Raw genomic sequence first — 26,915 nt, forward strand, 5'->3', positions numbered from 1 at the left:
TGATTGGCATACTTAACCCAGTTGTTAAATGTCTGTAAGCTTTTCCAGCTTAATAACCATCCTTCACATTTATGATGGACTAAATCAGGTATCCCAGTAAACTTGAATTCATGGGCCTTGAATCCTGGTTCCCCAGTTGGTGAAACTAGTAGAGGAGGCTTAGGAAATGGGGTCTTGCCAGATGAAGTGTGTCACTGAAGGTAGGCTTTGGTGTTTCCAAAGGCGTGCTCCATCTGCAGTTTGCTGTCTCTGTTTGCCGGTTTAGGTTAGAGATGTAAGCTCTCAGCTATTTCTGCCTCTATGCCCATCTACTGCCATGCTTTCCTGTCATGATGGTGATAGGCTCTCATCCCTCTGGAAACATAATCCCAAAATAAACTTTTAAGGAAGTTGCTTTGGTCACGATGTTTTCTCACAGCAATGGAGAAGTAATTAATCCAATTCCCAAAGAGTTTCACCCTTTCGGCTCTTAATCTTCCTTCTTCCAATTGCAATATCACAGTCTCAGGAGAGTGATTCCCAACTTCCCTTGCTGGGGAAGCTCCTTTGATTAAATATCCTCATTGCACCTCAGACATTTCCTTTGTAGAGCTTTTACATTGTGTGTGCCTGTTGATGGTGGTCTTATTTACATTAATCTTAGAACTCAATCAACTCTACTTGTTGCTGGAATTACATTAAACCTACAAATGTATTAAGGTAGCACTGCCATATTTATTTTTTCAATTAAATCTATTTATTTATTTTACATTCTAACCAGTTTCCCCTTCCTCCTCGCCCCCCATCTCCTCATCTCACTCCACCTCTCCTCTGCCCTACTTCATCCACTCCTCTGTATCTGTTCAGAAAGGGGAAGGTCTTCCATTGATATCAACAAAGCATTGGCATATCAAGTTGGAGTAAGACTAAACAAATACCCTTGCATTAAGGCTGGGCAAAGAAACCCAGGATAAGGAATAGGGTCCCAAAGCCCACCTAAAGCCTAAGGGACATCCACAAGTAGACCAATCTACACAACAATCACTACATTGGTCCCATGCTGACTTCTTAGTTGTCAGTCCAGTCTCTGTGAGCCCCTAGATCCCAGATTAGTTGTTTCTGTGGGTTCTCTATTGAAGTCTTTCACTCCTCTTGCTTGTACAACTCTTCCTCCCTTTCTTCAGCAGGATTCCCTGAATTGGGCCTCGTATTTGGCTTTGGCTTTCTTCATCTGTTTCCATAAGTTACTGGAAGAAGGATCTCCAATGACAATTACCGTAGTCACTAATCTGTGCATAGCAGAATTTCATTAGGCATCATCATGTTGATATTTTTTTATAAGCAGCCTCTTGGTCCTTGTACTCCAGGCAATGTTAATGGTGGCTCATTCTCGTGACTTGACTATCAGGCTCGACCAGTCATTGGTTGGCCCTTCTCTGTGCCACCTTTATCCTAAGCACATCCTATAGGCAGAAGAAAATGTGAGTCAAAGTTTGTGTGGTTAGGCTAGTGTCCCAATCCCTCCACTGGAACTCTTGCCTTGATTACAGAAGATGGCTAGTTCAGGTAATGTATCCATTATTTCTAGGGGTCTTGGCAGTTTCTAATATTCATTGTGTCTATTAGAAAATTAATCTTTCAATTAAATTTCATTTACATTTCATTTTATTAGAACATGTAAAAGCCTCCCACATTTATTGATTAGCAGTACTAAAATTGTAAAAAGGACGTCACCAACATTAGTCTGAAAAACTGATATAAATTATCAAAATACCAATTAAATTGGTCACTGAAATAGAAAAAAGATTACATTCCACGTGGAAACAGAAGACCTACAAGAATGACAGCAGTACCACATATGATGAGCAATGTTTGAGGTGTTACAATATCTGAATAATGTCAAATTATACTACAAAGCCATAAATAGCGAAAAAGGCACGATTCTGTCATATTCCACATATCTAGCTGTAGCATGAAGGGATGCGTGGTATAATGTTAAAAGTATGTAAGAAATGGAGGCAAGCTGTGTAAATTGTGAAGCACCACTTTTAGGTTTTGCTTTCTGACCAATAAACAGAGGGTGACTTCTATGTGTAACTGATCCTAATGGATCAGTATCACTGTGTCAGTTATATTGACACTAACATATAAAAGATAACATGAAGATCAGAGACTTTATAATAAACATAGATATTTGTAGCTTGAAGTAGTTTATTAGCATTTGAGTGTGTGAGAAGTGCTTAAAGTGTTAACATATAATAGGAAACAGTGCTAAAAGCACTTGTTGAGTGTTGTACACCAGTTACAAATACAGAAAGGGTTCTAAGACTAGAGGACAGAAAGATTTGGTATGAAATGAGATGGGAAATTTTCTAGGGATAAATTTGTTGGGAATAATCAGGAATTTTATTTTGAACATGTTAGGTTTGAGTTTTCTAATATGCATTCAAATGAATGAATCTCTGTGGCAGGAATTGTATATATATCACTGTAGGACAGGAGCTATGCAGAGACTAGCAAAATTGTTAGCAAATGGTTACATATTCTCAATATATTAACTGAAGATTTACTTACATATTTGTCTATGACAATAATAGTAAAAATTCAATTAATGGGTTTTTTTATTCATCTATTGAAGATGTGCTTGGATTACTAAGATGTATTCAGTTTCTTACTATTCCAATTTTAAATATATTGAGTTATATAGTTATATAGAATAGTCACATTTGCTACAATCCATATTTCTTCAAGTAAATGAGAGTAACTCAAATCTGACAGTACCATAAACAACTCAAAATAACTGTATATCCATATATATTAGTAAATAATATTCACATTCACCTTCATCATTCACACCATTTTACATTGATTTGATCTGTCCATACAATAGACTATATACTGCACTACTATAGTAATTTTCACTAGCACAAGCAATATTATATTAAAGTTATTCATTGTCAGAGCTGTTTATAATTGGGACAGACAAATGATTTCCTCATGATTGTGAGTATCGTATTCTTAAAACTTTAGTAACTGATGTATTCTCACATAATTTCAATAGATTTTCCTTTTTCTCTTTTAATCATCTCACTACTATTTATTTTTTGAGTGCTAGTAAATATAATCTTATAAAACTTTATACAAGCAGTACATAAAATTGTCAAATCTGATTATTAAAAGTGGTTTGCCAAACTACTCATAGTACATCAAAGTTAAATCTTAAAAATAGTTTTGCGTCACTGTTTATTGAATTATATTGCTGTAATATTCCTAGTCTTTCCTAACCATGACAATATTAGTTTCCAAGAAGAAAACAACATAAATTTATATTAATATTTACCAGTCATCATTTTTGTGTTAGGTGATTATCTTCAGCTAATTCGTTATTGCATAAAAGTGATGCCAAATTTCTACTGCATGTAATGTTCAGAGGGAGCATTGAACATGAAGCTAAGGAATACATGCTTGATAAACCGTGAGACAGGAGAATGGCTTGTTTATAAGTGGAAGCAGAGGAGGAAATGATGAGTTGACAATGGGAAATACTTTATGTATGCAGGGACTAACTTTTGTTAATTTCTGCATGATCAGTAAATGGTAAACAGTGAGAAAAATATTAGAAGAATTTTTCTTCTTAAACGACAAAGCCATGTGTGAACAGATGAGCTCTTTGCTCTTTGGAGGGATATGCTACCAATGATGCTGCTTTGACAATACTATTTTGAGGTATATGGTGGCTTGAATAAGTATCGTCCCCATAGGTTCATGTGTTTAAATGCTTAGGAAGTGGTACTATTTGAAAGAATTAGGAGTTGCAGACTTGTGGGAGCAAATGTGTTATTGAGATTTCAAAAGTCCAATATGGGCCAACTGGCTATTTTCCTGCTGTCTGTAGATCCTCATGCAGAACTCTCAGCTCCTCCCTCCTTTGCACTTTGTTTGCAGTATGTGTTGTCATGCATTGTTCCTTGCTGGGAATGGGCTAAACCTCTGAAAATACAAGCCAGCTCCAATGAAATTCTTTCCTCTATAAGATTTGCTATGGTATGATACCTCTTCACAGCAATAGAACACTGACTAAGACAGGTGCCTGGTAGACAATCAGTAGTTGAGGCAGGTTATTCACATGATCCATGGCTCCAAAAGGTGGCTAAGGTTATGGAAATGAATATGAAAATTGTCAGTATGCTAATGGTATTAAACCTATGTGGTGGGATGCAATGGTTTATAGACAAAACAGGAGTGGGCACTAAAACCAGTTTAACTCAAGGGATGGTCATAATTCGAGGTAAGGAACTTAAGAGTGAGTATATGAAAGTTATCATCTTTACAAGTGTGCCAGAAGGGCACAGAAAGTTCTTGGCTACATATATTTCATGCCTGAATGACCTTCCCAAACTGGCCACAAAACTCAAGCTGAGTAGGAACTGGGGCAGTGAAGTGAAGTACCTTGATGGCAATGAATACACAGCAGCATCAAAGGGTAATAGCTGTGGTTAGATTAAAGGATTCCTAGAGAGAGTGGAGTAAGATGTGAGTTGGTGATCAGAAAAGATTGTAGACTACAGAGGGTCCCTTAGTGCCAGTGATGATAAAGAACACCTCAGCCCTCAAGAAGAATCAGAAAAGAGTGGAAAGTCAACTCTCCACAAAGGAAGCCAGTAGCACTGCATGGGAGAGTCACCAGTTAGTGTAGGGGTGAGCCCACAAAACTCTTCACGCCCATAAGGACAGAGATAGAGGAATTTAGTAAAGGTGAGGGAAAAAAGGAAGGGAAAGAGAAAAGGAAGCTCTCTTCTCCTCTGGAAGCCTGCCATGCTTTCTGTCCCCCTCAGCTTATATGTAAATAAATATATTATATTCCACATTGCATTGACCTCCCGTCTCAAGTTAGTCTTCTTTTGCAAGGTTGCTAGGATATTTATCATTTAGCCAGCAAGTTGAAACATACCCATATGCATTTTAAAAAAGAATTACAGAACTTTCATCTTTGATTGCAAAATATAAGGATTGATTTTCTATGTAATTATAAACACACTATGTTTTTTAAATTAATAAAACTTGATATGCTTATATCACCCCTTTATACATACTGATTAATTCAGCTGTTCAGTTCAATACTGAATTTGGTTTTTTTCACCTTGTCTGTAATGTTCCCTTTAACAATCCTTCCAATTATGCTTTGTCATGTTTTCTAGATCCTTCCTGAATTTATATCCTGCTCATATATTGTTGTACTTTATACACACTTTTGTATATACTTTATATATTGTGTCCATGTATATCTCTATATGCATAAACATAGATAAGCAGATAGCAAGCATATATGTGTGTGTTCGTGTGTGTTAGTGTTATTACATTGTTCTTCATTTACAATAGCTACCAGTCAAAAGGTTAACTTCATTATAAATTTCAGTTTCTATATTTTCTAAGGCTTAATTATTTTCTGATATTAATCTTTTATATCTGTATGATTTTTTCAATTTGCTGCAATGGAATTTTACCTTCATTTTATAGGCATTTCTAATATATGTGCCTTATATTCTTTCTTCAATTGGGACATGATGTTACTTTTATATACTTTTGTTTTTAATAAGATTTGGGTAGTCCTTGTTGTAACAGCTTTCCTTTCCTTTTCGTTCCACCTACCACATCCACAAGCTTACGATTACTAGCACCTTTCCTTTGAATGCTGTCCTACTCACTGCTACTTCACTTCGTTTCTCAGCCCAGAGAGTCCTCCTTCGTGGGGAAGCATTTAAACGGTGACCTTCTAATTAGAGATGATTTCAGCCAGGTCTTTTCCTTGTATACATCTCTGTCTCTGCATCTCTCTGTCTCTCTCTTTCCGTGTGTGTGTGTGTGTGTGTGTGTGTGTGTGTGTGTGTGTGTGTGTGTGTGTGTGTGTGTGTGTGTGTGTGTGTGTGTGTGTGTGTTCGGGTGCGCACGCGTGCGCACATGTGCCTGGTGAATATGGGCGGAAGTGAGAGATGGGCATTCAATGTCTTCCTTATTCACTAACTTATACCTTTAAATTACATATGCAATTTTTCTGTCTGGTTTTGTGCACATGTATGTCCAGTGTCCACTTGGAACAGAGCCACCGAATTTCCTGGAACTAAAATTCTGAGCTCTGAGCTCGCCAGCATTGGCTTTGGGAAACCAAATTCAAGTGCACTGCCTGCCTTTAACTAGTGAGCCATTTCTCCGGAAACAGAATTTTCCTTTACTTAGTCTAGATATTACATTTGAACAAGACCGGGTGGCTAGCGAGCCCCAAGAGTCCTCCTGTCCCTACTTCCTCAAAATGAGGAATACCCCTAGGAGTATAGAAATCCCTGTAGGACTTGTTTTTAATATAGATGTTATGGAGCCCACTTCAGCACTTTACTGACTGAATCGTCTCCCTACCCCTTTAGGTCTTGATAGGCATCTCGGGTCTGGTCTCCCTGCTAGAGATCTGCAAACTATCAGAAACCACAGCTCACATGGAGGGATTTTATTTTTAGCTTTCTTCAAAGAGTTAGAAAACTGTACTGCCAGCACTGGCTTTAAGAACTTTGTAATTCTGGTCCTGCTTTTTAAAGTCAAACAGCGCTTCAGTCTCTTCTGCTTTGTCAGAGCCAAGTTCAGATGTGAGGCTAGGAAGGTCTGCGCTGTGTACCCATCCATGACATCATTGGATTCTTCTCTGTCTCTTTTTGTTATGGAGATTGGTTTGGCTGTGTGTGTGTTTGTATATTTATTTTTATTTTATTATTTTTTCTAAATGTTTTGACTCGGCATATCAATGTACCATCTTAAAAACAAACAAACAAACAAACAAAACATTTGTTAGATCTTGTAACACGAAAATTAAAAGGACCCGGCAACTGATGCTGGCCTGCAAACATAAAGCTGAAGAACAGAAAAGCAAAGTAGCAGGCCACTACCTCTCACTGATACCTCGGCCACTACCTCTCACTGATACCTCAGGACCAATGGGCAGATCCTGCTGCCTCTCCTCAGCATGGCTAGGGAATCCTTAATGCGGATGAAAACTGAATGCTCTACTCTTCAGTGTGGCTGGAGAACGAATGCCTCCCACTGACTACTGAGACCCTGCTTCTATCTTTCATACCCCTCTAGTCTTGGGATTAAAGGTGTGCGCTCCATTATTCTTTTAGACTGATTCAATCTTGTGTGTCCCTGGGTGGCCTTGAACTCACAGAGATTTGTCTACCTCTTAATCCTGAGTCCTAAGATTAAAGGTGTGTACCACCACCTCCTAGCTTCTGGCTGCTGGGATAAAAGGTGTGTGCCTGGCTTCTATGGCTTGTGACTCAATTTGCCTTCAGAATTCTCAGGCAAGCGTTAATAAATTATAAATAACATATCACCACGATATATGAAGGCATTTTTCTTGATGGGGTACATGTTCATTCGAATAATGTAAGTGGAATAAAACTTGGCCTTCTCAATCCAGTATTTATGTATTTATTTACTTATTTATCTACTTTTTATATATTTATGTTTGGAGTTCAAGGTGGGAAGGAATTACTGCTAAATAATTACTTGAAATGGCTGTTTTCCGTTAGTTTTAGTTAAGCTGTGAGATGTGCACAAATACATCTGAAGTGTCAGTACCATGAAATGCAAAATGTATATCACATTAATCATGTGAAAAATGAAATATGAATCATAGTGATTGACAAATTGCAACTGAAACTATAATGAATTTATAAAAATGGAGCATTTAAATGAGGTGCCATTTCTGTGCAAATGACTATGAGGAATGGAGAGAAATTGATTTAAGAAATGGTGAATTTCTGAAAAGATCATCATAGAGGCTCAAAGATGGGCAGATTTATCAGAAATATCACAATGGTTTGTATTTTCCTGTGTACAAGATAAACCGAGGAAAGGTTGGAAGAGACCAAGAAATGTGAACATGAGAATGTCTACCGATGAGAATGATATTAAGTCTACCTTTGCTTCTGCGGTAGCTAACTATCTGACTTTCAGTGTCTGTCCAATTTTCTCAGTCAATTAATGGCCAAACTCTACTACAGGTTATCAAATCAAGACTCTCGTCTCATCAGATCCTGTTTTAATTACTTTCTTTCATCGCTCCTAATTTAGAACTTTTATACTGAATTATCAATCATTGTTTCTCACGTGGCATTGCAGGTGTCACCTACATATTTTATATATGTACATATAATCTCCTTGGGATGATTTTGAAAGTCATAGGAATCAGTATAGACAATTACTTTTTAAGGTTAGTATTTTCAATGAATATTAATTATTTATGTGCCTGGGAGTAATATATTCTAAGAAAAAGAATTCTTAGTTTAGGTATTGTTGTTTTCTTTTTTTCTCAACTTTTTTTTGTTTTCCTCTACCTAATTTCACTAGAAATTTCTTATACTCTCTCTGTGAATATACATTTGGACATACAAAATCAAGATTTAGAATATAAAAATACATTATGCCATAAAAATATCACATGACAAATAGTTTTTCAAGACTCATAATATATATTATTCAATAAAAAACCCATAAAAATCTTATTTCTCCTTCTGAATAATGATGGCATCTTGAAAATGCCTAGAAGACATGATTCAGGCCATCACTACAATCCATTTATATATGTGTAGAAGGTAGCAATTGTATGTCTAAAACAGTGTCAGAATCGATATGCTGTCAATCACATTCCTTCTTTTATTAGTCTCAGACAGAAGATAAACAAGAAGACTGACAGTTTTGTGTCCTTTGCCATTGCATGTCACCATCACAGACAAGAGAGTATCATGTCATCACTCACGGCTGTCACATTTACTATATGTGCCTACGTGCATTAAAGTCACTTTTACTTTCAATCCCCATAAATAAATATAAGAACTACACATTGCTTGCATATTATTTTTTATGAAAATGTGTTCCCATTCTATAATATCATGCATTGTATCTAAGTTCATTTGTACTGTCATCAAATCCTGCAGAATATTGAGGGTCATTGTTTTAAGAGGGGCTTCTTTAATATGAATAGTAAATATATGTCAGTTCTTTTCCAAAACAAAACAAAAAACCTCTTCATGTAGGTAGCATATAAATCAAAAGATTATTTAGTATGCTGTAACAGTATTTTTTATTTAAATACTTGAAGTTTTTAGCTACAAAAGAGATACCTCTAAATATAATTATGTTTACTTTATAGGTAATAATTCTCCAGCGATGTGGCAAATTAGTTCAGAAAACTGAAATCTGAGCTTTAATCTTGATAGAAAATGAAGTAGCAAGCATAAGAATACTTTTGCATGGAGAGTATTTTAATTAAAATTCCTTCTCTTGCTATGTTTCTTGCTATATTTCTTAGAATTTCATATCTTTCCCTACTGTCTAAATTTCTCATTTTTACAATGTTATTTGTGAATAGTGATATGATTATTAATAAAATTATTCCTAAACAAGTGAAATAGTTCTGTACTCAACCACAGTAAGCATTGATATCTGTATAAAACATCAACAGGCTAGCAATTCATGTTTAGTCTTTGTATTCTAAAGTAACTCTTGAAAGTAGATAGGATGTAATTTAATTCATAAGAATTAGAGAACTCAGAGAAGTTCAAAGACCCAAGGGTAAAATTCTTAATTTTTAAACCTATGAGGATGCTTATATACAAAGATTAGGTTATTAAATACCCTACTTTCATTGTCAGGTAGGGTCATATTTTCTTCATGTAAGAAAGTGCATGCTTTGTTCATGAAGGGTTTCTACTATGACATCAGAGATTGTTTCTTAGAGCATTATTGAATGTATTTTCAGTCTTTACTTATAAATAAGTAACACTGCGATTATTATTTTTGCCTGAAATTCCTGGTAAAACTTGAAATGTCCTCCATTATAATGGAGCAACTATGCCAATATTTTCTTGTAATTGTGAGTCTAACTGTTTTTATTCTCTTGTATGCTGCAATATTTTAAAATGATTCTCTGAAGAAAAGTACATGTATCACATCCCTTCCAGCCTGGGCCTGCATATACTGCAAAATTTCTTTATCTGGCAATATGATGAAAAGAAATTAGTTGTTCCTTTTTTCCTCCCTTATAACCTTTTCTTTCCAAACTTGTTACAAAATTTCTCCTTCATTTTATAGGTTTAATAACTTTCAGAATAGAAATAGAGGTTAATTATAGCTGTTCAAATTATGCTACTTTTCCTCCTTCAATTGCAGTTATCATCTTAGTATTTTTCTCAGTAATTTCTCTTTATGGGTATGTAATCATTTGTTTCTCGTGTTCCTCCTGCCTTTTCTTCCTCTTTTATAGAGGTTTCAATCTGATCAAATGTATCATTACTTTCATTTAAAACTGTGTTTTTATGGCTTTGAATTCTTTCAGTTTGGAGTTCATTCTTTTTGTATTTTTTCTTCTTTTTTCATATTTTTTATTTAACTTTTTATGCATGTCACTCTCAGTTACCTCTCCCTCCCCTCCTCCCCCCCCCCCGAATTCTCCCAACCCCTCACCCCCACTCCATCTACCCTCTGCTGCCCAGGGAGGACAGGGGCTTCCATGAGGGATTTTCAGAGTCTGTCACATCATCCCGGGAAGGGCCTAGACTCTTCCCCATGTGTCCAGGCTGAGAGAGCATGGTATGGGTTTCCAGAGTCCTTCTGTAAGCCAGGAATAAATACTGCTCTACTCTCCCAGGTCCCGCAGATTGCCAAGGCCTCCTTTCTGTCACCCAGGTTCGGAGGGAGGGATGTCTGGATCAGTCCCATGCTGGCCCCTCAGTCATCAGTGTGGGGTCCATGTGTTTAGGTCAGCTGGCTCTGTGGGTTTCACCAGCCTGATCTTGATTCCTTTGGTCATCACTCCTCTTTGCAACTGGGTTCCAGGAGTTTAATTCGGTTTTCATATCATCTTATTGTTTACTTTTATATCAATGCTGCATGTTCTTTTATTTCATTCTATTCATAAAAAGTAAAGCATGTATTGTTTTGTAATATACTGAATTTCACACATTTTGAGATGGTCTTCTTGTTCCTATAGCATTTCCTATAACTTGTTAGCATTATGTCCTTTTAGTTTGAAAACATACTTTCCCAAAGGACCTATTTTATTATCAACTCATTCCAATTTTTGAACCCTGCCTTTATCACAAAAGTCACAAATTTTAGCCGGGTGGTGGTGGCACACGCCTTTAATCCCAGCAGTCTGTGAGTTCGAGGCCAGGCTGGACCGACAGCCTCCAAAACAATACAGAAAAAAAAAAAAGAAAGTAAAGTCACAAATTTTGAACTTTAGGCAATAGGCTGTTAATTCTCTTACAAGCAGTGTTTGTTTGTTGCGATATGATGGCCTTTTAAATCAATGGAAATTTATATCACATAAATCTTCCAAAAAGAAGGAGGGGAAAGTAGAAACACCCTTGTAGCCTTTAAAACTCAACCCTAAAATGAATTACATCACCCCTCTAATGGTCACTTGAAAACACTCACAGGAAGCCCCTACTGAATAAAGACGTGAAATGTTTTTGCTCTCTCTCTCTCTCTCTCTCTCTCTCTCTCTCTCTCTTTCTCTCTCTCTCTCTTTCTCTGTGTGTGTGTGTGTGTCTGTGTGTCTGTGTTCACTCTCTGTACATGTGTACATATTTATAAATACACATATCTATAAATTTCTATCTACAGATAGATATATTTTTATATACAAATTTTGTCAATAAAGGGTAAAGTGATCTCCTCTATCTGTTTAGCATGTGGTTCATTAAATATACCTTCTTGCACTGTGTTCTCTTTGTTAGGTGACTGACTTGTCCAACTGGGTTTAGCTTTTTAATATTTTGGATAGCTTGGAAGGATAGACCCTCACCCAGACCAAAGGCAAATTACACGCTCTTGACCAGGCAGAAATAGCTTTCTCCTTAAAATCCTCAACAGAGCCCTTGTGAAAGTTACTGTAACATTCCCCTCTTTTATGACGAAACCCCACAATCATTTAAGAGGCAGGCTGACAGTGAGAAATAGATACAATCCATTTCCACCAAGAAATGGTGATCTCAGTCCAAAAAGTTCACTGAAAGAGATTAGCATCTGGACTAGAGTTCAGACCCACTATTGAGTAGCCTCTAGGCAGGGAAGTTCATTTAGAAGGAGATAAGCAAGCAGAGTTCCCTTATCCATTCCTGTTTGAAAACAAAGGACATTCATGAAAATGCAGAATGTCCAAATTCTATCTCCAGTAACTATCTGTGTTTAAAAAAGACAAATACCCCCACAATCAGTGAACAATAACACAAAATGTGTCTACTACCTTTATCTAGTCATATTGTACAGTTCAATAGCATATGCATGTTAGTTACCCACACAAAACTCAATTTAATAACAAGGTTCACTACATTTCTAGGAGGTCCTCAACTCTCCTGATATTTCTGAGAACTCAGAGTTCTGTATAACTTATGTCCTCCATCTTGGTATATTTGTATTCAAATGATTTCCTTTTCCCATATCTGCCTAAATTATAGTTGATACTGAACTCCCTTGTACACCAGGGCAATGCCTTAGTCTGAAATGCAATGTGGATGCAAGGGCTTCAACTTTCTTACAACACTTAAGCACTGTGGAACTGGCTTTGTGATAGAATTTCAGTTGCTTTCCCCAAAGAGCTCTAACTTAGAATTCTCTGGCTCAACAATTGCTCTGTAAACATTAATGAGATCCAAAAAATAGCATCAGCTTGCTTGTGGATGGCCTGCTTGATTTATAAGACTAATTGTATCATTATTCTTACAGTAATGAGAAACATTCAAATATTTGCTGCAGAAATTTATTATGAGTCTTAGCAATTATTAAACTGGAAGTCATTCAAATGTGAATGTATAAGAGACTATAGGTTCCATAGTCAGCCTACCTGAATAACTAATTGTACCCTGTTATGTAGTAAACATGTGACTTTTGGGATTTTACCTAACCTGTTATCTTTGGAAAAGAAATAATACTATCATCTGTTATAATGTAGTCCCAGCAACAGAGTTAAGAGTTTGAGGACACCTTGGTCAACATGTGAAAATCAAAAAGAAAAAAATCATTACTGGTATATGTCTAAAAAAGCTACTCTCAAAGTGAGGAGAGTAACTATGTAAGCAGTGAATTATTTTTTCAGATAGTGGATAGCACACAATTTCTGATCCAACAAACGATGCCCTGTCATGATCATCATCACCATCATTGTCTTCATTGTGATGTAGTTTTGTTATCTGAGAGCTTACTATTGTAACCACCTTTGATAAGGCATGTCTACTGTTCCTCCATTGAAGATTTGGTTGGTAGGTTACTAGCTCCTTAAGAAGCTCTTGATTTGATTCCACTGACTTGATGTGAAGACTGTTTAATTCTTTGTCTAATTAAGAGATCCTAGAAAGCATATGCTTGATGATCTTGGCATGCTTTGGAATGCAAAAAGAAACAATTTTTTTAACACGTGCACATGTCTTACTCTTCTCTGAATTGGAAGGATATCTTACATTCTCTTCCCTTTCATGTGGCCTATATTATCTTAGTGAAAATACTCAAAGGGGGAGCTAGGTTCTATTCCACAGTGTAGGATGACTGTCACACTGCCTATATATCAAAAGGCAAGCCAGACAGACTCAAAGCCTGTAAGTCCAATCTCAAAGTGCTATGTGAAAGCTATGGAGTCAGCATGTACAAGAGCCTTTGAAACAGTACACACACCACAGTATGAATTTTCCTCTTGAGAATTAGTAAGAGAAGTGTGCTTTCAGAGCACTCCCTCTGGGTTTCATAAGTGCTCTCCTCAGGATGTCTCACTTCAACCTAAATACAAAGTAGAAACTCAAGGTAACCACTGGAATGTTACACTTAATGCAATAAAACATAACATACCCTTGTATTTTATATTCCATGTCATATATCTAATTTGATCTATGTTTTTCATAATTTCTTCTTTATTGAAAATGTATTCTTCTCTCATACAATATATTCCGAGCACAGTTTCTCCTCTCTCCACCCCCTCCCCTCTCTTCTACCCTCAGATCTACTCCCCCTCCATCTCCTCTTCAGAGAAGAGTAGGCCTCCAAGATGCAGCAGTCAAACAGGGCAAATCAAGATACAACAGGGAAATGCAAAAGCCTTCCTATCAAGACTGGACAAAGCAAATCAATAGCAGGAAAACATTCACGAGAGCAAGCCCAAAGTCAACGATGCTTCCTCTCCCACTGTTATCAGTTCTTCAAACACAGCATGCAGGTCCTGTGCTTGCCACTTAGTCTCTGTGAGAGCGTATGAGCCCTGTGCTTGGCACTTAGTCTCTGTGAGAGCATATGAGCCCTGCTTAGAGGAGTCAGCGAGTCAGGTTCTCCTGTTGCCCTCTACTCCTCTGACTTCTACAATCTCTGTGGCGTGGAATTTCTCAAGTTCCAAGGGGAGGGAGTCGACAGAAACCTCCGATTCTATACCCTTTCTCCACATAATGTCTGGCTGTGGGTCTCTGTACCCATTCCATTCTGATGCTGGATGAATTCTCTCTGTGGATGACTGGACAGGACGCTGATCTTTAGTTTCATGTAAACTTCTAAAAAATTAGAAACTAAGGTAGAATATAAAATCACCAGCATTGAAACTTAAAACAAAAAACCTCTAATAATAAGTCCATACTGTACTCACACTCAAAAAATTTTTATAAAATTAGCTTCCATAAGTTTTTCATGAGTTCTTAGCTCACATCAGTTAACTGGGTTACAAACCTGACTTTTGTACACTTTTAAATCCCATTGCATTTATTATTACTATAGGTGATATTTGTAATCTCATGCAATTACTTAACTTAAAATATATTATAAATATAGATATATAATTTAAATCATAATGCTTTACATGCACATTGAAAGTTATGAGATAATAAGATAATAATATTTAGATAATCAAAAATATCATGGTAGTAATATTTGAATAATTCTTCCCCTTCTGTTTATTCAATGAACATAATTCCCTTTTGCTTAATTTTTATAATTACAGTTTGAATGCTATAGACATTTTATTCAGTAAGAAATTTCAAAAGCTAGCCTAGAATTTAGTATATTAGAATTTTTGTAAAACAATTAAGCTTACTGAAGCTAAGTAAAAATCGTATTACTTACTATTATAAAAAGAAAATTGTGAATTTCAAAAGTTTCACCCTGACATTCATCACTTTCAGAATTTAAGTATAGAGTTTAGGAACGGTATTCATAATAATCAGGTATCAATTTTTCTCAGAAACTTTTTTTGTGAAATGTTTTTCTTCTCCTCATAATAAAAGATACAAAGTAACAGAAAAGTTGAAAGAAGAAAAAGCAGGCACAATAGTTATAATGACCTAACTTTAGAAAAAGTAAAAATGGGAAAAACCTCTTTAAATCTATAACATGTTTCTAGATGCCCAATGTTCACATAAATATGTGTGAACTGAAAAGTTTCATTCAACTCATAATTATGCTTTCCCATTAATGAGAACTAAAACATTAAGAACAAAATTGAAGTTCCATGACGTCCAAGTGGGCATTCTTGGGATCTGGCAGGACATCAATGTAAAGTAAACTTTCCATCTGTGGTTGCTAACACCAGCTAAAGGGTTTCACAGAATGTGAGTGCCTCAGAGTTTCAGGGAAATACATTCTACTAGTTGATTTTCTTGTTCAATGCAAGCAGATGGATTTCTTCCCAAAACACCTTTTTATTTTCATTTCTACTTTAGCATGGCATATAATCTTCTTGTCCCTCTGATATAAATGCTCTATGAAAGTTATACTTCATGGTTGCATATGGTAGTTATATAGGTAGATATAGTATATCAATTTCATATGTCTATAAGAACACCATTATATTGTAGGTTACTGGAAAGAATAAGCACTTACAAGCTGTTCACTTCAAATATCACAACATTTTATTTATTCTAAGAATTTAGACCCACAGAGCAATATATCAAATTCAAAGTGTGTCACATGTAGAAAAATGTTTTATTAAAGAAAATAAGAATATGACAAATGCCTAGGAAAAAAATCTGTTCTGAGATATCAAACAAAATGTATATGATCAGTTGTGAAGAATAGAAGAAAAATGTCACATTTGTATTCAGTCTAAAAAGTGTATAAAACTTTGTACTTAACTATGGTGATTTTTCTGTCACCCGTCTTCCCTAATAAAATTACTCATATTAAGTATAGCAGAGATATATGGTAAATACAATAGTGAAGAATTCATCTTAAGGGAAAGCTGTAGGTACACTGTCTTTATTCAGCCAGGGTGACCATTGTTGCACATATCATAAGCCTTTGGGTGTTTGGCATATGTAATAAATCATAATTGACATTTTATGCTTATGAGTTATTTAAAGGTTTAAAAAGTCTCTGAAATCTAAGGATGCCAAAGTTGTAGTTTCCTCATTATCTAAGTTGTTTATTGTTATTTATATTTATCACTCAGTATAGACTCCTCCACATTTCAAGTGCACACTCTTTGAAATCAGTAGTTGAATGTTTCTCATTTAAGTCAGAATTTTGTAAATATTTCTGTTGTATTTTCATTATCATCTGTCAAATGGTATTATCCTTTGATTCTTGACACAAAGATTGTTAACGCAACAAAACTACACAATTAATACAAATGAAGTTCATCTTATCTTCCCCAGGACAAGATAATATTGAAGAAAGCAATCATCTGCTGTAAAAATTTATTTTTGCTTTGAAATTATATGTGCATGTATGCGTGTCTCTATTGCTATGCCCAATAAATCTGAATATTGAGAAATGTATGACCATTTTTTCCAACTAGTCCAAAATTGATTTCATCATCCAGCATTCTGCCTCATTCTTCATCTCACAGAATTTGAAATCGAATGTGTAATGAAGAGGGTGTTCCTGGCAGTTTTGCTGGCTGACACTAAGGCCTTCACTGCACCTTGATTTGAACCCACATGCACTCTTTGAAGTTCTCAGACTGTGTGAAAATACTGGGTTCTCTCTGAAACATCCGTGCTCTGATTTGGTGTTATTTTGAATTTTGGGCTTTATACATGGAAGACTTTCTGCTCATATGAAAGTACAATATTTTCATTACTGAGATCAAATATTTCCAATACTGTCCTGCCATCCTTCCTTGGCATCTAAGCATTAAATGGATTGTGTTCTTCAAATGTTTGAATTTTCAAAAATTGATGTTTGAGTTGCTGACTTGAGTGACATTTAAAAGGACATTAAAAGTATTTTAGGCTAAAATTAGAATAGTTATTTTTCAAAACCTTGTAAATGACCTTAAATATACATTTCCTATGTCATACTATCGAGTTATGCAAAACAATATTCTCTTCACAATTATTAAATCAATGTATAGATGAGATCTGGCCAATTTTGAAGATTTTCTATGTCCTGCTATATAAAATATTCAGAAAATTTTAAATTCATAATGTAAAACTAAAAGTGTGCTATCACATTTTCTAAATAGTAATATTATATGTAAGACAATATCTTAAAATGTATATTATTGGTGAATATTTGATTTGTATACCTATTACATAGCCCTATATATTAGACTTACATTAAAATTTCTAGGCTCCAAAAAGCCACTTCATGCCCTTGGAATAGGTCCTGGTGTTACCACCAGGGGTCTCCCAACAGATAAGTCACATAACTGTCATCCAGATTCAGTCCCACACAGGCTACTCCATTGTCAGTCCATAGTCTTTGCGTCCCCACTAGCTCAGGTCAGCTGTTTTTGTGATTTTCCCCATCATGTTCTTGACCCCCCCTTGTTCATATGATCCCTCTTCCATCTCTCCACTTGAACTCTAGGAGCTCAGCCCAGTCCTTGGCTGTGTGTCATTGCATCTGCTTCCATCAGTCATCCCCTATGGTAGGATACCTTGCTCAGCCTTCATACAAGGGGGAGGGACTTGGTCCTGTCTCAACTTGGCATGACTCTCTAGTAAAGAATTTACCCACTCTGAGTAGTGTATGGGGGTGAGAAGAGGGGAAGGGAGGTGGCAGGAGAAGGGAAGGGAGGGGGAACTGGGGTTGATATGTAAAATGAGAAATAATTTTTTAAATAAAATATTCTTGAACAAAAAGGAATCATGACCCCTCTGCTTCCTACAGTGTTATCTCTGCCTCTTCTGTTGGATTCCCTGATCTCTCAAGTGTGGGGCCTGATGGAGACATCAGATTTAGACTAATAATGTCTGACTGTGGATCTCTGTATTTGTTCCCATCTATTACTGCCAGAACAGGTGAAGGGTTTTGTGGCTGGGTTAGTGTCCGGATTTCTTTTTCCATATCCTGGGTTTTATGTACCTCCTTGTGCCAAGGAGAGGATGCCAGGAGAACATGGCCCACCAAATCAACTAAACAGAGCAATTATGGGTTCACAGATGTTTAAGTGGCAAGCACAGGGGTTGCATGGGCCTGTCAGGTCCTTGGATACATGCTCTGAATGCTAGCTTGATGTTTTTGAGGGACTCCTATGAGAGGGAGTTGGTGTGACTCTGACTCTTTTCCCTGATCTTGGGACTCTTTTCCTCCTATTAGATTGCTTTGTCTGGACTTGACAGGAGTGCTTTTTGTCTTTTCTTATTGTAACTTGTTTTGGCATTTGGTTGTCAACTCTTGGAGGCCTGCTCTTTTCTGAAGAAAATAGGGGTATGTGAATTTTGGGGAGCTTGGAAGGGGTGCTCTGAGGAGTTGACTGAAGGAAAACTGTGGTCAGAGTGTATTGAATGAAGAAATAATCTATTGTCAATAAAAATAATAAGAAGGAATCATGATATCTTTAAGTAGCTCTGATCTAGATGGTTAAGTCAAGAGACCAAGGAAGATTGGAATTTGTTTATAAAGTTCTGTTCCCATATGAAAAGGTTATAACAAAACCCTACTTATTTCTTTTTGGAAGAGCCAGTTTTTAGTATTTGAATACACATATTTAAATAGTTTTAAGCATAAGCCACTATAAAATAACAGGGCATTTAATGTTCTCTTCAATTCTCAGCTAAATAGAAATAAGTTTAGATATTCAGAGACATTTATAATATAGTTAAATAAAATTAGGTTATAAGAAGATACGTTCTGAAAAAATTTTAAAAAGAAGATACATTCTGGAAATATATCTTAATTTCATCCTTACTACTTTTATTCGGTTTTGTGTAAGTAAAAATAGCTAAAGATTTAAAACCAAAAAACATCAAACTTCTTTTAAGTCTAAATTTATAAAATTAAAACATATTAAATAAAATCAATTGTAAACAAAATTTCCAAGTCACTGATATTTGCAAATATGTCATTTATTCCTGAGTATATTTTTGTTTTGCTGTCTTACACTATGAGGTAATTTAGTATATGAGCCTGCCATCTTATTTATTCATTTGTGCTGTCATTTATTTATGCACTCATTATTAAATAGAGAGAATGGGAATTGTATTTAGTGCGTTGTGTTAATTGCTCTGGGCAGTTGGAAATTTCTCCTACACAAAGAAGATACTCAAAGTTGATCCTGCCATAAAGCTTTAAGAGATGCAGCTAAGCATGCAAATAATGGACCAGATAAGGCTGACCTTGAGCTTCTCAGTGCTTTAACTGCAGGGACCTAACAGAAGACCAACGTATGCGTTGAAGTAGACAGGAAAGACAGATTCATCAGGAAAAGATGACATTAATTGAGTTGAAAGATATGTATGATTTGAGGCCATCAAAAAGCCAATGTATGTCCTTTCAAAGAAGCACTTTGCCCGTACTGGAACAAATGCCCATGGATTTTTCTAAGTTACTTTAAGGTTGAATGGGAAAGCATGACAAGGACGTTGTTCAGAGATTTAGGGCTGCATTGTATATGACAAACAGCTTAAAGGTGATCTTGCAGACAGAGACTACTGCAAGAATACAGCTGTGATAAAGCAGCTGTTTGTGTTTTCAGGGTTACAAATTTGAGTGTGGAAGACAAGGGCTTTCCCTATGAATAGCCTTGAAGACAGGGACAGAGGAACAGGTTTTTAGCCAAGGAAGAAGCCTAAACAACAGAAAGCATGGAGTTTATAGTCCTTCAAACACACTACCCTTTTCAACACAGGTTTACTTGTATCTAGTACATTCTGTGTTTGGCAACATTTAGCCTTTATAAATGTTTTGTAATAAGAAATTATAAGTATTGGAGTTCTCTGATATCACACCTGCAATGAAAAAGCTAACGTTTAAAATCTCAGGTTCTATTGCAGAAAACCTTCTTTCAAATAGCTACATACTTCTCAGATTTATTGCTGAGACTTTGTTCACATATCTACTCAAAATTTCATTTACTATGGTTTCAGTAAGGATTCAACACAGCCTAAAATGTCATATACCAAATAGTAGTTCTGAAGCAATGGTGGTTTTTGCCAATTTTCCAGAAGATTGATTTAGATTCTTTTATGTTCTCTGACTGCAAAAGAACAAAACAGAGAAGGAGTCACTGGCTTGATCTTTCATCTGTGTGCTTTAGATGAAACTCCATGGTCCTACTACAAAGGACAGAACCTTTTAAGAAATCAAACAAGGTTGTTGAGCTATAAACAAATAGAAACACCAATAATGCTCTCAGTGGATTTTCTTCCTTCTTTTACATCATTATTTTTGCTTCATTTAATTTTTGAGATATTTTTTGTCCTCCAGATCCTCCCCTTGCTCTCTTTCAAATTCATGCCATTTGTTTTTTATTAATTGCTGTTATAGCATAATATATATATGTGTGTGTGTGTGTGTGTGTGTGTGTGTGTGTGTGTGTGTGTGTGTGTGTATTCCTACAAAATCTTCTCAGACTACATAATGTTAATTGTATGTATGTTTTCAGAGCTGATCATTTGGAATTAGATAATCAATTTGTGTGCCCTTCCATGGAAAGGCTATTTCTCCAACTCTCAGCATTTCTTAAGTTTCTGTAGTTTATTTCCTGTTTGTTTTTAAGATGGAGGACTCCTTTTATTCACTACCCCCAGCAGTCGCCTGAACTCCCCACCCTCATAACTCCACTTCCACTTTAGCATGCCTACTGTTCTTTGGTGTCCCTGCTCTGCTCATGTTGGTGAGGAATGTGGGTGATTTGAGTAACACGGGTGAGTAATGTAATTCCCTTACATATTACTAGGAAACACAATCCCACAAACCTTCCTCCATCCTCATCTTCCACAATGGTCCCTGAGCCAGAAGTGCCAAGACTTGTGATGTATTCCACGGGAATAGGCTTCAGTCCTCTGCATTTTCACAAGGACAACAATGTTAGACATGTAAAAGGGGATGGGGTGAAAGGTCATGAGGCCTCAATTCTGTACTAAGAACTGCATGCAACTAATGAACGTTGAGGATGGGAGAAATAGCCTTAGCCAGAAAACAGCGAATCTTTTGGTTATCCCAAGTAGTCAGCCCTAAAAATGTACATACAAGTGACATTATACAATTTGATATATATGTATCAATTACTGAAGAGGCCATAAAGTTGAAAGGCACTAAGTAAAGGTATTTGGGAGGAATTAGAAGGCGTTAAAGGGAAGGGAAATTATATAATTATATTATAATGTCAAAAAGTAAACTATTTTTAAATAGTACATGATCACTTAAACATGTGTAAATTGTTGGCTGTTTCTTTTTTGCTGGCTTTACTATTTGAGTGCAAGTGCTGGGAATTCAACCTAGGGTCAGGGTAACTCAGCAGGTCTTTTACTACTGAGATCTCCCAGGAGATCTACCAAGTTTCCTACCAAGTTCTTGATTGGACAATGATAGATAAATTAATTAGTCTGTCTGTTAATACATTTAGTTGAAAATTAATTGATATATAAATTGCCAAATATGCCAGTAACATTCTTACCAATGGGGGCAAAAAAAGAAAAAGACTTAAATTCTCTAATTCTAAATCTCTTTGGAATTTTATTTTATTAAGCACAAAATATCAATATGCATTTGTATATTTGATGAACTATTTAGACTAGTGGTGTGTTGGAGAAATAATTTTGTCCACAGTCAAGTACTCTTTAATATATTCTTACTCACTGGTCAGTGCTTATTTGCAGGCAAGATTAAATTCTCCAGAATGTGGAGCTATGAACCATGAAGTCACATTCCTAGTGGGTGGCAGGCACCTAAAGTTGATGAGGTATAACCTGAGAATGCCTTATTTAACCTTATAGCTAAAAGTTGATGAGGTATAACCTGAGAATGCCTTATTTAACCTTATAGCTCATTTTTTAAATATCAAAGAATTGTCATTTTATTGCAAGCATTTATTTCTACTTCTCACTTAATTGTTCCCTGGGGATATTTTAGAACATCTTTGAACAAAATAGTTTAGTTCTAAACAAACAAACAAACAAACAAACAAAATACTACATAAGGAATAATTAAAATTCTGTTTCCACAGTTCCTTCTTTTTTTAAAGACTGGATTCACTCAACCAGTATCACAATTATTATATCATTGTGTCTTTGGAAATTACTATGCCCAAAGTAACTATCTGATTAGTTACCACTGTTTGTATTCACTTGGAAACTGGTAAAAATGGCAATATTTTTAAAGATCACTTACTTGACATTACAAGCACTGTTCAGCAAACTACAGCCTTGTTAAGAATTTACTTAGCATGGTGCTTCTAGCTTTTTATGTTCATCAGTGTCTAAAGGGAAAATGGAAATTTTATTTTAGCTTCTTTCCCATAGGGATCCTGTGGAGAGATACTGAAGAGGACTTCATAGTTCAGTTCTCTTTCACTCTGCTCTTATCACATAGAGGCAGAGTTTAGTTCTCAGTATCAGTTCAATAGCCACTCACAGAATGCCTACTGTGCAGATAGCTCTGACTCAGGGTGCTAAGATAGTGAGACAAGCTTCCTGCACACAGGGAACCCATTCAGTTGCTGGTGCATCCCTCTTTGGACTACTGTAGGCTTTACTTTATTCGCGCTCGCTTGAAATGCTGTTTGAAACTAAGCTGTAGATGACATCATAGAATGTGTGGACTTGAAAAGATTAGCGCTGGGGAGATGGGGTTTGCTGAAAACATTCATTAGAATGAAAATCACATTATTCAGCTTTACTGTTTAACAAATGAACTCACAGAGATTTGCAGGACTTGAAGGGGGAGGGGTCTGATGGTGAATCAACATTCCCAGCCAGAGAGCCAGGAGGATTGGTACATGCTTAGGACCAGCCTGGTCTACAGGGTCCCTTCAAAACTGGGGTGGTGGTTGGATGCTTGTGCAGATGTCTTAGTTTTGAGCAATTATATATTTATCAGTGGAGGTTCTTGCCAATGTTGTAGTGTTAAACCAGATTTCTTTTTTCTTTTCCATCTCGCAGTGTCATTATTAGTCTTAGTTAGTACAAAGCAGACAGGCAGACAATATTGTAAAGAATTAATTGTTAAAGTTCATTGGCAAATAACAAAACTGACATGAAATTTCTCTTGCTTTGTGTTTTCGAGCTTAGTTCTAGTTGTCAAAAGAGGCAAAATTTTGTATAGCAAATGTGATCAAAGCGCTAAAATGCTAAACATATTCTATAAATGAACTGACTAAAGCATTGTGGGAATTAAAATATTCATTTTATCGTCAATATTCCAAACTCAAAATATTTTCAAATTGTCACTGTAAATTTATTTTTAAAACAATATAAATACCACCTGATACCATCGATTCCCTATGACTACATAAGATAAAAGCTAACCAGCTTGAACAATGTTATTCAAGGTGAGGGGCACAACCCTTTTGGGGTCGCATATCTGATATTTGCATTATGTTTCACAGTGGCAAAATTGCAGTTATGAGGAAGCAACAACATTATTTTATGGTTGGGGTCACTGGAATGTGAGGAACTGCAATAAAAATTGAAGCCACTGCTCTAGAAGCTTGTGACCATGTAGGTTTCAGCTAGGTGTATTCCAGTAGTTCAAATTTTTTGTTTGTTTGTTTTTTATTTAAATTAGAAACAAGCTTGCTTCACATGTCAATCACAACTCCCTCTCCCTCCACTTCTTCCCCTCCTGCCCAACCAGACCCTCCAGCCCCCCACCCAATCCGCACTCTGATTCCCAGGGAGGGTGAGGCCCTCCATGGAGGATCTCCAGAGTCTATCATTTCATTCAGGGCAGGGCCTAGGCCCTCCCCCAAGAGTTCAGGCTGAGAGAGCATCCCTCATTGTGGGATGGACAGCCAGGTTTTAGCCTAAGGACATGATTTATTATAATTATATTTGTATGCATGGAACAACTTAGATTACCATTGTCCTCTAAATACTTTAAATTTACTTTAATCTGAATTTTTATTGACCTGGAGTTTAGATTTTTTCCTATTACAGAGTTTTCAGTGTCTTGATTCTGCACATGTGTGTGTTTCGCCAATTTGGGAAAGGTTTATTTGTTATTTTTTTTGTTTTGTTTTGTTTTGTTTTTGTTTTTTTACCAGTTTTTCAGGCTTGTTTTCTCTTGTCTCCAGATAGCACAGTGACACCTATGTTGGACTTCTCATGGTCACTAAGACTATGCTGATTTCTTTCCTTATGTCTTTCCATCTATGTTCCCTTGGTTGTTCTGACTGGGTGAAATCTGATGCTCTAACATTAAGTCTCTAACTCTTTAAAGTACTACATACTGAGTATATCTTTTAAGGATTACTTTGTGTTATTGAAGTTTTCTGTGATTTTGTTCTGATTTATTTTATATTCTGTTTGAAATTTTTATTTTATTGTCTAGGTTAGCATAAGAAGTAATGAGTTTCCTCACATCACTGATGATATCAACAACAAATAACAGCTCTTACCTCAAAAGAGATCAGAGAATGTTTGTTCAATTTATACTGCCCCAAAGTTTTACCTTATACTCACACATTGTTAACACATACAGAGACAGGGAGTATAAGACTAGTCAGGGACTAATGGTAGCCCAAGATTGTCTAGCTCTGGACCTGTAATATCCCATCCATAAGTACTGAGATCTAATCACTAATCAGGCTAGTAGCATGTTCTACTAGCTGGACTAATTTTGTGTGTGTGAACTTTGGTTTACAGTGTCTTTGTATACATGTTTCATGATGCTTTGCTCACTCATGCCCTGCACCGTGAGACTGAGGAAAAAGGTGTAAAATTCTGTAAGATTCCAGCAGACACTCTAGGAGTAGCTGTAATATAAAAGTGATTTTAATCTTAAAATGTATTATCATAATACAGTACCCATCAGTGCAAATGTAGGCAAAAGGTAAGTCCCAGGCACTTTTCAGTTCTGGTGGAGAAAATGTTCAGTTAGTGTCTCTATGACAGGGACTTTTTTTAATATACAAAAATTATTTGTTGGTGCTTTGGAAGACCGTTAACAATTCCAGTTTCCCAAATGTATCTGTCTTTCATTTTCACAAGATTTTTTTTGCCATTTGCATTCCTCCTATTAGAAATAATGTGAAGGAAACAATTTTTATTACCATCAACCTCTTTCTCACTCAAAGTATTATACTGGATTTTACCATGTAATTAAACAATTATTCCATTGATGATTAAGGAGCTATTAATTGCTGTTTTAAAAAAATATATATAGAGAGAGAGAATGTTTAAATAAAATATTCATTGTATTATCTTTAAAATATATCTTCTAAATACACTTATTGTGTGCTGTCTACATACATTCTCAATATCTTTGTCTTTCCAGCTTTAAGGGACAATAGGATCGAGCTGGTCCGCGCTTCCTGGCATGAACTGAGCATCAGCGTCAGTGATGTGTCTCTCTCTGATGAAGGGCAGTACACCTGCTCCTTATTTACAATGCCTGTCAAGACTTCCAAGGCCTATCTCACTGTTCTGGGTAAGTGCCAGAGACGAACACCATGTAATCACACTCCCAGAAAGATGTGCACTGCTACAACACAGTTCAAACAAAATATTTATTGAACATCAAATCAATAGGCATAATTTAATATATTGTTGCCCCTCAGCAAAAAGACATTTAGGAATCACTTAGTTGCTTTAACTTGAGAAATAGACAAAGGTAGACACAAAGGTTATAGTGAATGCCAGAAAGCATAATGTCACTTTGTGCCTTAGGTAGTAACTATTTTGTTGTTGTTGTTTGTTAGCTTATTTGCTTTGAACTTTTTTTTGTTTTTCTTCCAATTAATTTCATATAAATTATGCATCTGCCATGTGATTTGAAGCCATTTAAAAAACAATAGAATACTTAGACAGTGACTCTAACTTGCATGCAAAGTGTGTTCTTCATCTTATTGTCTCAGTCACCTGATGGAGACCTTCCCTAATAACCCGTGGCTTTCAAAAACTGACCTCTTTTTGTACTGTGGCACGTTTAAATGGCCCTGACATTTCCATGTGTCTCTATTTAGGAAAAGAAAAATGTGTATTTTCTAGATTCATAAATGAAGTAGGTAATGTCACTTGTGCATGCAGCTTGTAGCTTCCTTGTGCTTTTATTCTCTAAGTATCAGGCCATTTTCCCAAAGGTTAAAGTGACATGAAAAAGCAATGCATTCATAGAGATTCAGAGGAAATAGAGGTGCAGCTCCAAGCTCATCAACTCCACAGTGCCCCAGTCAGCTGAAATTGCTGCAGTTCATTTACACTCACCTGTGTACTGAACAAGTTTGAGAAATTTAAAGATTGATTTTTTCCCTTTTTGCCCCTAGCTTGGCTACCTTTTTAGATAAAGACACAGTGTTGCATTTAAAATAGCCAATGCATAACATCCTTTCGATAGAAATATTAAAGTTAATCCAGCTAGCAAATTGGTTCTGTGCTTGGGATGTGAAATATGTTTCATTGAAAGTCCCACTGGAACTATTTCATAAAAATCTTCACAAGTTTGCCGTTAAGGACAAGATACATCCACTAAAGTGGAGTGTTCCGAGATAACAATTGCCTAAGGTTAATGCATTGTTCTGTAGAGCCAAC

At 36.1% G+C, this 26,915-nt stretch overlaps 1 protein-coding gene across 3 annotated transcripts in view; it reads left to right on the forward strand.

Moving 5' to 3' along the window:
- Positions 1-26,915, forward strand: part of Cadm2 (cell adhesion molecule 2) — a 916,009-nt gene that overhangs the window by 747,747 nt on the left and 141,347 nt on the right. For all 3 annotated transcript variants that reach the window (XM_040750595.1, XM_005082055.4, XM_040750596.1), the window contains one exon: positions 25,663-25,815. In XM_040750595.1, the coding sequence (XP_040606529.1) occupies positions 25,663-25,815 (153 nt within the window). The remainder of the gene's footprint in view (positions 1-25,662; positions 25,816-26,915) is intronic.

Source organism: Mesocricetus auratus, unplaced genomic scaffold (genome assembly GCF_017639785.1).
Source record: "Mesocricetus auratus isolate SY011 unplaced genomic scaffold, BCM_Maur_2.0 Super-Scaffold_100008, whole genome shotgun sequence".
NCBI lineage: Eukaryota > Metazoa > Chordata > Mammalia > Rodentia > Cricetidae > Mesocricetus > Mesocricetus auratus.